This window comes from Nematolebias whitei, chromosome 13 (assembly GCF_014905685.2).
Source record: "Nematolebias whitei isolate Nwh7 chromosome 13, NemWhi1, whole genome shotgun sequence".
NCBI classification, from domain to species: domain Eukaryota; kingdom Metazoa; phylum Chordata; class Actinopteri; order Cyprinodontiformes; family Rivulidae; genus Nematolebias; species Nematolebias whitei.
Window position 1 is genome coordinate 23,479,828 of NC_056510.1, and position 13,214 is coordinate 23,493,041.

The 13,214-nt window shown below is 41.9% G+C and overlaps 1 protein-coding gene across 1 annotated transcript in view; it reads left to right on the forward strand.

Moving 5' to 3' along the window:
* Positions 1-13,214, forward strand: part of LOC119419655 (anosmin-1) — a 69,629-nt gene that overhangs the window by 28,716 nt on the left and 27,699 nt on the right. The window contains exons 3-4 of the mRNA XM_037687014.1: positions 7,235-7,297; positions 7,595-7,817. Of these exons, the coding sequence (XP_037542942.1) occupies positions 7,235-7,297; positions 7,595-7,817 (286 nt within the window). The remainder of the gene's footprint in view (positions 1-7,234; positions 7,298-7,594; positions 7,818-13,214) is intronic.

Genomic DNA, 13,214 nt, shown 5'->3' on the forward strand with positions numbered 1-13,214 from the left:
ACACAGATTTGCACAAATTGGTGAACAATAAATTAGTCCTTCACTTATCGCGGGGTTTACGTTCCATACACCCCGACAATAGGTGAAAATCTGTGAAGTAGAGACGTTATATTTATTTTAGTATTTATAAATATTTTAAGGCTTTATAAACCCTTCACACACTCTTGCAATGTTCTTAACAATGTTCCAAACTCTCTAAATGCTCTAAAAGAGCACAGTGAAAGAGAACAGATGGAGTGATGCTACGGTTACTGAGCCAATCGGTGCCCCGAGACGAACTGGCTATCGGAAGCACAGGGACATTTCCCGGCTCGGTTCGAGCCGGGTCTGCTCGGTTCGGGTTAAGGCTTGGTTAGGGTTGTGCTTGATTATTTTAAATAAACAATCTGTGCTGCTCACTTTGGTACCCGCCTCACTGAAGCTCCCACAGCAGTGATGGAAAAAGACAGACCCCACTTCGCCCCTCCTTTCTCTTTCTGAGGCTGACAACCTCAGAAAGAGAAAGGAAGGGGGCCCCTCAGCGATCACTGAATGACCAGGCCACCGGGAAACAATGTGCATGATCTTGCATTGAAAACCCACGAAAGAGTGAGTCCATGAAAGTCGTACTGCTATGTATCGAGGGACTTCTGTATTTGAGAGAAAAAGGCCTTTTGAGTTCATAGAAAAAAATCTTAGATCTTCGAGTTCAGCTCATGAAAATGGGAGCAAAAACAAAACTGTTGTGTTTATATATATTTTTTCAGTATATACTGTATAATGTTAACATTATTATGGTTTCTTTGCTGGATATTTAGGAAGTGCAGATGTTGCTGTCATTTGTGAAAACACAGATGGTTTTGAACTTTGCACTAATAGACTGATACTCAAGAAAAGGGATTTAGAGCTGTACTTTGGTGGATTTTGGCTCAAACCAACTCATTGCTGTAACAAAATGGTCTCTAAACATTAAGGATTAGCCAATTCCACCTTGCACTGTGTATGTATCACTATCAAGGATTCCAGAAGTCCTTGAGAGCAGGGGAGCAAACATATGTTTCTGCATAACTAAAATGAGAACATCAATCAAGGCCTGTTCTCTTAGGGAACTCTTTTCAATATGTTGCCAACATCCCCTGATGACAAAGGTCAACATCAAACATTAATATGTAGTGGATCCATGCGGAGTGAGGACCAGCACAAAGAAAAAAGACAAGTTTTAGAGTGTGTCTGGATTTTAATGGACTTGGGTTTAAAGGTATAGGGAATGAAAATCAATTAAAGATGGATAAAAGAGCAATTGAGAAGATACAAGACAAAACCAGGGATGTTGTGAGGACAGGACGCCCAAATAAAAATGAAATAGAGTGAGAAGAGAACACATCAAGTCAAGTGCTTGTTTCGCCACACAAGACAGAACTCACGGACGGGTCGATAGATACGAGCAGAGAGCTGCTGCTGTAATTGAGTCTGGTTGCTGAATGTGTGAAAAGCAGCCGAGTAGCAAAAAGGAGCCATAACTCGATGAGACTGGGAGGAGAGATTTACAATGTGTGTGATCAATGACAGCGATTCTGCCATATCTGGGTCTCTCAAGAGTGTCTGGAAGCTGTGGGACAGCAAAGGCACCTTGTAAATAATATTTGGCACCAGTGGAGCTTGACACTGGCCATCGGTGCGAGGGATCGATACGCTTAACTCTAAGTCTTTGGGACAATGTTGAGGAAACATGTTGGGGTGGGGGGTATGTTCTAGCAGGCTGTGCTGAGGGAAGGCACATGTTCCCACATGAATTTGTTGTCTGCCAAGTTTACTTTAGAAAAGAACTAAATATATGCATCCCTTATGGATGTCCAAATGGTTAAAAATAGAAAAATGTCACGATTGACTAATAGCTCATGTATTGTATTGTACACACTGCGTTTTGTTAAACCTTGGGGTAGCCCCGACTGGTAGCTGTTCATGCTCCATAAACTAAAATGTAACTCTTGTGTGACGTTTTATACTAGTTTTTTTTTTTTTTCCCCCCATACTTGCAGTTATTTCAGTCACACTTGGGGCACCAAGTATTTTTATGACGGGTGGAGATGCTGTGATAGAGAAAGAAAGCTCTATGCGTATAGCACCCCCACTTCTTCTCCCTGTCTTTTTACTTCCCACTTCACCCATCTTTGTACACCCCCTCCTCCCCATCCATTCCTATCAAGTCGTCTCCAGTATTTAAAAAAAAAAAAAAGTAAAGATGAGTTGTGGCGTTGGCTGCCATTCAGCCTGACTTTGTCATCGACCCCACAGAATGCCTTTCAGACTCCCCCCCCAGAGTAACAACTGCTGCATTTTATTACAGCGTGAAATGGGGAGTGAAAGACTGCTGTGGATGTTCCTACTTAACCATGCGGAATGTGTCACCGTTGGGCAGGACGATAAGAGGACAAAGAGAAAATTAGATTCTCAAATGCAAAGAAACAACCAAGGCTCTTATAGATACTATATGGTTATTTATGTCTTTTGAAGGGGGAAATTTGTCCTGAAATATGTTAACATCTCATGGCGTAAATACATGCATTCCTTGTGCGATGTAAACAGATGGTAGCTGTGTTGCCAGCAGGAGAAATTTGCTTGAGGGGAGAACCAACACTGGCACCCCAGCAAAGCCCATACGTATGCTGTGTCCAGCTCAGTTATGTCCTCCACTTTGTTTCAACATTTTTTCCCAATTATAATGTAAATAGTTGAAGATTCTGTGACTTTCTAGGAACATTAGGCTTTTTCCACAAAGGAAGCCTTTTTATGCACATTTTGGTTTGCTCTGACTTGAAATATAACTTCAGAACTAAAACCCAGACATGTAATAATAGAAGTTCTTCTAGTTGTCTGCGGAAGATATGGTACACAAAAAAGTTGCCCTAAAGAAAATTTTTCCCAAGTCTTGTACTACACCAGGGCCACAGTTTAGATTGAGCACCAGACTGTGCAAATTGGAATCAAGCTCTTGATTGATGATGGCACCTTTTGTAATTATATACAGCCGTCCCATTTGTTTTGGCAAGACATCTGTTGTTGGATCACCTCTTCCCTCCTTAAATGTCAGGTTGTGGGTGTGGCTGGGGAGCAACGTTGACAGATTGTCAGTTTCCAGCACACCTGCCTTTGAGCTCTCTGTCCCAACGCACGTGTTTGTCGTTCATTAATGGTGCCATTTATAATACATTCCATAAACTTTGAAAGTTCCTGCTAGAATCCAGTTGGTTTTGTTACAAACTTTTTCTCTGGTGAGCTAAAGAAAACAAGACTTGGACAATGTGGGTGAGACAACACACAGCCAGCATTCTGATTTGTGTTGCAATATCATTAGTACGCAATGTGCTGTGCTAATTCATGCAGCTTGGCACTGGAGCTCGAGCATCTCGAGATAACGCTGATTCTATTTCTCACTTGTATGGTTGTTGGGGCCGTCTTGAACCAGAGAAGAATTCATGCTCAAGAAAATGCCAGAGGAATGCTCTGCTCACGAGACCTTTCAATGTGCAAAATGAGCTTGATCCCCAGGCTTATATGTGTATTTTCAGTGATTTGTAGAAGGGATTTGGGGGCTTTAACATGTGCGTCTGCTAGTGGAATGTCCTTTAGGCATCGGTTCAGCACATGGTTGCTGCCGCAACACTTGCTTGTTTCAGCTTGGGGCTTTGTACAAGACTGGGATGCAGCTTCGCTTCAGACTGTACTCCCAAAACTCTCCAGTGAGAGCAGAATAATGATATAAAGTTACCGTATTATTCATAACAGATGATTTTCAAACTGCACAGACTGAAGCCTAACTCTGACAGGGCAGTTGAGCTCGAATATCGTCTTAAATCCCCAAAGTGTTGATGTGTTTTCACCTGATCGGCTCTGTTGAAACCACACTGGCTGCTTCTGGAGCTCTCTTCTTTCACCGAGGTGTCAGGATTTTTTTCTCTTGACACTGTATTTTTTATTAGAACGATATCTATATTGATGTGAAATAATTAAGAAAACCCCCTCCCATCCAGCCCTTCCCTCTCTTTGGAGCCAGCAGTTGAAAGACTCGACACACCGCTCGCGCAGAGTTTATCGGCTGTCGCGAACAACGCTGGGCGAAGCAGAGTCGGCTGAGAGGCTGAGTGTAATTGGGTGCTGGCAGGCTCGTCCGTGCTCCTGATTGCTGTGTGTCCTTCAGAAGCAAGGTTTATGTTTCATCATGCTCCCGTCCACCACACTCCATAAAAAGCAAATAAACTTTTCACTGGCAATGGCATTATAATGACGGAGCAAGCTAATGGGTTAAATTAAAGAGTAATAAATACAACTGTGGCCCCCCGACTGAGATGTGAAAATTCTTACATCAGCTTTTGTGTTTAATGTAGTCTCTGCTGTACAATAAATGGCCCCATTTAACCACTCCTCAGCACTGTACCTTGCATAACTATGTTATTCTAAGCTGTTATTAAGAGGCTCTTTCTAAGCAAAAATCCATGTCTTATTAAAATCTCTTAAAGACAAACATGTTGGACACCCTGTGAGAAATAAAGAACGTGTTGAAAATTCATTATTCAATCTACCTTTGCGTTGTAGCCGGTGAAAGAGTCTAAATTAAATGGGGTTGAATGAGGGTCTTTGGCAGGTTGTTGCGTGGTGCGGTTTGGGCAGCTCCCAGTACTGTACAGATGCAGCCTGGCAGTGGTTTGACTCAGCTTGCTCTTCTCCTTCACACCCGCTCCCAGCAGCCAGCTGCTGGAGGATTTAAGAGACTTGCATCTCTCAATCTGAGCCCTAACGACAGCAGAATCTGCCTGATTTTATTGGACGTGCCAGTCTGTTTGTGTTAAATCATGTTAAGTTTGATCAAATTCGATTCAGGGTCAGTTGTGTTTAAAGCAAGAATTGTTTGACTAAATTGGTAAACTTCATATTTAAATTGTATTATCCCATTAGGTTTGGCAAAGTGAGTTTAAGCAGCAGACAAAACAAGTTTATCTTTTTATTTTCTTGTGGATTTTTTGAACATATAGAAAATGTGTTCTGTGTTGTGAGCAGTGTAACTTTCTAAAAACACTCTTGTTTCAACCCTGATGACGTTAAAGAGAAAGATCTTTTATATTATGTGCAGGTTGAATGGAGTGGCTGTTCTCAGTCAGTGTCTTACCTGCAGTGGACAGAAGTCAGAGCGACCTCAGTTTGGAGAACAAGTGTTTGCTTGACTTGTGGCTAATGGCTACTCAGAGCCAGACCAGTGTAGGATAAATTTTTTGCCACCTGAAGAGTCACATTAAAAGCTTTCCTTGCGGTTCAAATGAATTTAATAGAACATAAAAATAAAATGTTTTTTGCACCTTATTCGTTTTGCACAAGACAAATATTTATTTTGTCACAATTTCCCAAATAATGTTCATGTTGCTGTTTAATTGTGTAAAAAGATGCTGATAATGGGCAGCACGGTAGCGCAACTGGTAGAGCTGCTGCCTTTCAGCGAGCAGGTCCCTGGTTCAAATCCTGGTCCGGGGGCCTTTCTGGGTGGAGTTTGCATGTTCTCTCCGTGCATGCGTGGGTTTTCTCCGGGTACTCCGGTTTCCTCCCACAAACCAAAAACATGCATGTTAGACTGATTGGTGACTCTAAAAATTGTCCCTAGGTGTGAGTGAGAGAGTGAATGGTTGTTTGTCTCTATGTGTCCCTGTGATGGACTTGCGACCCGTCCAGGGTGTACCCCGTCCCTCGCACAGTGATTGCTGGACATGGGCACCAGCGACTCCCGTGACCCAAAATGGAAGAAGCGGGTAGAAGATAATGGATGGATGCTGATAATTGTATTTTTGTAAATTTGCCCCAAATTGCAGTTCCACCAGTGTAATCCCAACACACCTGTTACTGAGTGATTACAAAAGTAACAACATTATTCATTTTTTTCTGGGGCAACAAGATAATATTTTTTGTTTGGTAGAGAAAAAAAAAGGCAATTTTCTGCAAAAGTTATGAGGTATAAAATAACTACTAATATGATATTAATTTGATCTGCTTGGTAAGTTTTGCGTTTGAGTATAAAATTATTTTTGCTTTTTATCTGCTCTGAGTAGCCGTTAGCATGACTGACTGGAAAGTCGAGAAAACGTTTTGACTAACAAAACAAGTATATAATAAAGTCATACTTAAAATATATTTTGCTTAAACTGTTAGTAAAGTTTAGAGTTGTAGTTGTTTTAGGTGGCTGAAATTTCACTCTTGAACGGGCCTATTAAAGAGTGACATTTTGTTTCTCTACAAACTAAAAATATCTTAATTTTGTCCCAGAAAATAATCATAACTTTGTTGTTTTTGTAATCACAGCTCTGATCAACACATAGCTTAGTTCACAAGCTAACAACTTCAACATGAACAACAACTTTCATATACAAACATAGTAAAAATACTGAATGCAAAGTTTACTAAAACATATAAAAATTAGAGTTTGAGTTGTTTTAGGTGGTGGGAATAACCTTTTTAAGGGGCCCTTCTTTGAATAGTTATTAGCTTAATTCACACAAGAGTCAAGCTCAGTTAACATAAACAGCTGTCATAAGCAAATACTTAAAAATATAATTGTGTAGTTTGCTTAAACTGAATTCTCTATTTCAGTTTGACTTGACTTGGATGGTTGACATCTACTTTTTAATGGGCCCCGCTATAAATAGGAGCTAGCTTTACTTTCTCATTAGCATTTCTCCTCCATTCTACAGACTGACATCACTCTGGCTGCTGTCTACTTCAGGTAAAATACTAAACGCTCATAACTACTCCAGGCAGCCCCACTCGAGGGGAAAAAAGACCCAGAGCTATTCCTCCAAGTGTACCTGACTCTGTCAAGTCTAGACATGAGCTGGAGAGGTGGCAGGATGAGAATGAGGTGTAGACAGTATGTGGGGCTACTGGTGTTGACGATCAAAGAGAGGATCTGTCAGGACTCACACGAAATAAACCCAAACATAAGTAGCTTTCCAGTGCTGCTTGTTTCATTCAGCTTATGACAGACAACCTCTTTGCCCTTCGTTGGCTTTTGTCATCGACTGTCAAAGCCCTTTAAAGGTATCCCTGGCATCTGTAAGAAAACAGGGTGTGACTGGTGTGAATGTGGCAGAGGCAGTGCCTGCGTGAGGTGTCAGTAGGCAGCCAGGCCACTGAAGGCATCATCTCCACAGCAGCAGCAGCACGTCTTTGATGTGGCTGGATCTTTGAAGAACTGACACCCTTTTCCTTTTCACAGTGTCTGGAGCCCTGCAAGGAATCCTGGGACCTGAAGGAAAACCAGTGCCAAGATTTATGTGAGGTATGTTACTACAAAAAATACTGGGCTTGCCTCAGATTTGGGTGTTTATGCTTTTCAAACTTGTGCATGGGGGGATTTTGCTGAGGCGAAAGGTGGAAAGAGGAGTGAAGTACCTCTTTTCTGCGCTGTGCGACTGAATCAGAGCCATTTAATGCGCTCGGAAATTCAGTGAGTCATAAGCCGAAATCTAAACAGGACGGTCACTGTTGACTCAAAGAGCAGTCTGTTTGCAGCGAGTCTTTAAAAAGTAATCTGGCATATATTTTCCCCTCTCCTCTTTTTTTTTTTTCTATGTAGCCCCTATTTCCCAAGAAGCACTACGAGTGTCTGACAAGCTGCGAGTTCCTGAAGTCAGTGGAAGGAGTGAAGCAAGGCGACTGCCCTGCTCCTGAGAAGGCCAGTGGCTTTGCTGCAGCCTGTGTGGAGAGCTGCGAGGAGGACGGAGAGTGCTCAGGAGTCAAGAAGTGCTGCAGCAACGGCTGCGGCCACACCTGCCAGGTTCCCAAGAATCTCTACAAAGGTATGAAAATGAAAAGGGAAACAACGTTGCACCACACTGTGTGTGTCATTGTCCTGAAGAAATAGTCATTTCTGTCCACGTTAAACGCTGTCAGATTTGGCAGCACCCGCGGTCACTGGTGGATAAATGAAGATGGCAAACACCGAGCAGCTGTTTTGTTCGAGCGTACAACAAAGGAACAAGTGTTGTATCGGTTTACAGCGCAGCCACACAAAATCATATTACTTGAACGGATCTCATCATGCTCGTGGCACAAGTTCTTTTCCAACCACAGCGGAGCACATTAAGAAGGCTGTTAGCTATTTTTTTAAGAGCTGGGGTTTCACAGCCTGCTTGTTGCCTGCGGCTGCCCCTTCTCGTTGTACGAGTGCGATATTTAAGACTGATCCAGTGACCAAGAAAAAAAAAAGCCAGCGTTTTGGTTTGTAAATGCAGTTTTGATGAATAATGGCTGTCAGCACTGTTGTTAATGACTTCTACATCACGGTCATTTGGAACTGCTTTATAGAGAAACTCCATCTCCTCCCCCTTTTTTCTTACTTGAATCCTTTTAAACTCAGACAGAATACAAAGTAGTAAACGGTACACAAAGTGGCAGCCGTCAACGAGATAAAATCAGAATCAGCAAATTACAAACCTAATTAAAGGATATCTGGAGTGCCATAATCAAATAAAACCTGCCAGCTAGATACTTTCCCCACAGATATATGATCATATCTTTGTATATATTGCAATGATGGAAATAAAAAAAAAGTGTTAAAAAGAAATGTATGTATGTAGGTAATAAATTATAGTTTAAACCCCATGTGGTACAAGATATTTGCATGAAATAATCAGTCAAAACAAAGGTAAGAGAAACCAATATGAAGGTGAATTTGTAGCCTGAAAGCAGCTTGAAAAAGTTAAAATTTGTCTGTCAACTAATAAAAAACAGGAAGAGCTGATTATTTCAGAGGACCCACATTTGCAACGATGCACACAAAGCTGCTTACATACAGAAGCTTGTATTAAAACACACAAAGTGACCTCAGACTCTGCTAAATACACCATCAGTTTGCATTATCTTTACATTAAAACAACATTCAGACTAACAAAAAAGGTTAAATCATGTCATCTGGACCAGTTTCCTTAAGTGTCACTTAACGCTTTTCACTTAAAGAAACTGGTCCAGATGACATGATTTAGCCTTTTTGTTATCTATGTGGATGACTGAGTTTACAACCCTTCAACATTCAGACTCATATTCATAATTTTTAACATCCAGCTTTCCTACCTACTGCAGTTGTCTTTTAATCAGTTTATCCTCATTAAATCTATGTTTACACTAAACCAACTGTATGAACCCGTTAAGTTCCTGCATGTGTTTGAGTTATTTTAGCAACAGTGGCAAATTAAATTTGTCAGTTTGGAAAATGATTGATTGCACCGCATTACCTTCTAATATTTCACCTGCAGGTAAATGAAAAGGAAGCAATTAATAAAGCAATGAAAGGTGCAGTGAAACTGTTCCTGAAACACTCAACTGTTATTGTAACACATGCACATACTGTACACACATATTGCTAAGCCATCAAGCAACTGTGCACACTGATGCTGTCTTCCACTTAACTCATCTCCCTATTTAATTATGGCTTTGTATTTTTTTTACAAGAGGGAGCAGATTACTGCAACATGGTTCATCAGCTAAATAAGGGATACTCCTTCTCTCTCCCCCTCCTCCTTTACTCTCTTAATGGTATAGTATCAAATCAGGCCACGGTCCATCAGGTTTTTAATGTGATTAATTGCTCCAGTTTGCATCCCTCTCTGCTAAACATCTGCTTGAAATCTCAGTGAAGCAAACAGATTATCTCACCTCTATTTTTGACAGCGTGCTTGAAATCCCAAATCTTCCATCTCTTTGCATTGTACTTCACCCACACATTCTTCATGCTCTGCATTGGAGTACAGCGTCGGTATTAAAATCGCAGGATAAACTCGGAGTTTCCAGACTCTCATATCTCTCCTTCGGTAAGAGTTTAATGGGGTTGCCCAGGGCGACTTGATTTTCTGAGGGTGCCGAGTTGTTTTTGTGAGAGAACCGAGGGCCCCTGAACCTGGAGATGGTAGCTACAATATACATGCTGTCAGCAGCTCACAATGCAATCGCTTAAGGCCATAACAGAGTTTAGGAGATGGAGCGGCAGAAGATGAGTTTAAATCAAGCTTTGAACTGCTGCAGTGATAGTCTGCAGGGGTGTATGCTTTGAATCATGGTAAGCATGCTCTACTGTGAACTCCATTTAGTAGCGTGCAGAAAGAACATGTGATACGTGACTTACGGAGGGGTTCTAGTGGTTTTATTTGATTAGGAAACGTCTCAAGGGACTACATGGTGGATGTTAGGCTCAAAAGGTGTGTGTGCGGCGTTAATCTGGGAAAAAAGATGAAAGTCTTTTGGTGATGTTGACTGTTTCAGCACAGTGACCCCGTCAATGAAAACCACTCACTGCACAGCGAGACCTTCGACGCGAGCGGCATACCTGCAGGTTCAGTCCAAACACAGAGCTCGCGGCAGGCCACCGTCGGCACTACGCTTACGCTGAATTACACTGAGCGTTTTGGCGAAAGTCAGAGAGGAACTGTTGTCCTGGTCCCCGGTGTTAAAGGTCTAATTAGTCGCTCATGGTTTGAAGAGCGTAATTGCTTCTTCGTGTGCTCGTACAGTGTGTGCCGTGATGAGCCACGGTGCTGGAAGCCATTAGCAAACACAAGCAGGGAAGAAATGGAGCGTTTCCCCCCGCTGAGATCACTCTCAGATGTGTGCGTTCAGGTTGGGGTCCCCAGCTCATGCCCCTTGACAGAAAAACTTCACTCTTCAATTTCCCCAAGACACCAGACCCCCGCTGAGCTTTTGATGTGCGATAAAACGTTATCTTCTTTCAATGCTCAAAGTCTCATTTAAGAAAATGTGCATTAGATAAAACTGTGGCTTTATTAGTTTCTAAGATTTCCATACAGTGTCTTTCAGTTTTGGCATTTTCTCCACTCTTTTGAAGAAGCCGCACTGACTGTGACAGAATCCCACTTCTTTTTTTCTGCATGGCATATGGCAAACATGCTTGTCAAATTTAGATAAAATCTAGTGAGTCATGTTCACACTGTCGTTACAAGTCCGTCAATCAATCATATCCATGTCTGACTTCATTAGAAAGTGTTGCAATGTTTTTCTGAACTTGTAATTAAAGCAGTTATTATGACAGATTGTGCGTGAGTATTGAGAATTATATCCTCGGGAGTGTAATTGTTGGCATGATGCAGATACGAACCAACAGTGCACTCTTGATCATGCTTCAGCAGAAGTTACATCATGGGTTGGAGTGCGCGTGTGGCCCTTGATAAAGCTGCATGATGTTTGGACGAAACCTGACTCAGAAGTTATGTTTGGAAAGAGCAACCTGAGCGAAAGGGTCGTCCCTCCCACATGTGTTGGAAGAGTGGGTCGGCATGCATGTGTTTGTGGGAGGATGAGCGAAGGCAGATGGGGGAGAAGAAGAAGAAGAATGCTGCGGTTACCTCAGTGTTGATCGCTGCACAGGAAATGTGACGCGTTTGCTTGCGCGTACGGAGACGCTTGCAGACTTCCAAACTTCAGTGCAGCTGTGAAACCGCAGCACAACGACCCCCAGCTGTTAGTTTGCAGAGAGTTCTTATCAGCGGAACAAAACCAAGTTCTGACTTTCATCCATCTTTTTAGATTTGGGCACGCGTTGGTTGAATTGCATGGGTTTATTTGACTGTTGAGTTAGCAACATAACTCATGAGCCAGTGCTCAGATTATAATGAAAGAAAGCATTCATTGTATGCACATCTATGGTGGTGCTGAAAGTTTGTGAACCCTTTTAGAATTTTTTATATTTCTGCATAAATTTGACCTAAAACATCATCAGATGTTCACACATCCTTTAAACAAATGAGAGAAAAATATTTTATTTGGTCATTTATTATTAAGGAAAATGATCCAGTACAATAATCCCTCATTTATTGCGGGAGTTAGGTTCCATAAGTAAAAATCTGCAAAGTAGCAACATTATATTTATTTTAGTATTAATATATATATATATATATATATATATATATATATATACACTCACACTGTATATACTGTATATATAAGGCTTTAGAAACCCTTCCCACACTCTTGCAATGTTCTAAACTCTTAAACCTACGTTATTTTAACAACATACATACAGTACTGTATATGTAGCTACTACCGGTAAATTTTACTTACCAGCTCTGTAGAACATCAGCTTTCGGTTCCGGTCCGACTCTGTTCTGGTCTGACTTTGTTCCATTTCTGCAGACTGCCCTGCAGCGAGGAAGCCCACAATCAATGTTCTAAACTATTAAACCTAGTAATTTTAACAACATACCAGCTACTAAATTTTACTTCACAGCGTACCCCCATATGGAGGTCCTCATGGGCCGGTTGCAAGAGATGAAAAAAGTCTGATGGAGTGCTGGATGGAGCGCCGGACTTTTGGCATTGCACGTCTCGCTCTAAGTCCTTGTGTGCTAGCTACCAGCTCTCAAGATTCACCGATGGGTCTGGAGTTCTGGTTCTGGTCCAGTTCTGGTTTTGTTCGGTGGGTTCCATGTGGCTCTGCATCCGCTGGGTGCCGAAGTCACTGTAATAAGCACCAAACTTTTTCTGATCAGATCAAAACTTTCTCTATAGCATTTCAGCAGAAGGAAATGGGGGTTCTGTGCTGGGCCCTGTTGGCTTCTGTGAAATGTAGTCATTATGAGTGGGAATACGGTGTAGGCTTATTGAGAGAAAATGTTGGTTACGTACTGTAACCCCAGATTCTATTAGTATAGGCACAGCCCTTTAAGGCTATCGCTAGTGGGTTTATCCCTTTGCGCGCAGCGCAGCACTGAAAACTTTAGTCCACACCCACCTGCTGTGTGGACCTCACCCCCGGTCCGTATAAATTACGGTGAGACCGGGTATTCGGCTCCCAAATAACTTTTTTCTTCAGCCATTTAGGAACCATTGAGGCCCAGAACTTAAAGGGCTGCGCCTATACTCAAAGTATCTTGGGTTACAGTACGTAACCAACGTTCTATTTCGTATAGGCTTCGCCCTTTAAGTTTATTGCTAATGGGTTAAAGACGAAGCAGGATGTAGTCTATGCTTCACTGGGCCCACTCAGACACAACATGAAGCACTTGCTTGCACAAAAAAAACCATTTAATCACTCACCCTTCTGTGTGCGTAATTACGCTCTGCGTAATTGCATGCTCCATGCGCAGGAGCGCACTGGAGAAAAGATCTCTAGTGAGGAAAAAACGCTGAGATAGCAGACCTGCTGCTTTGAATAGGAACAACGAAGGATACGAATTGTAACAGTGTAA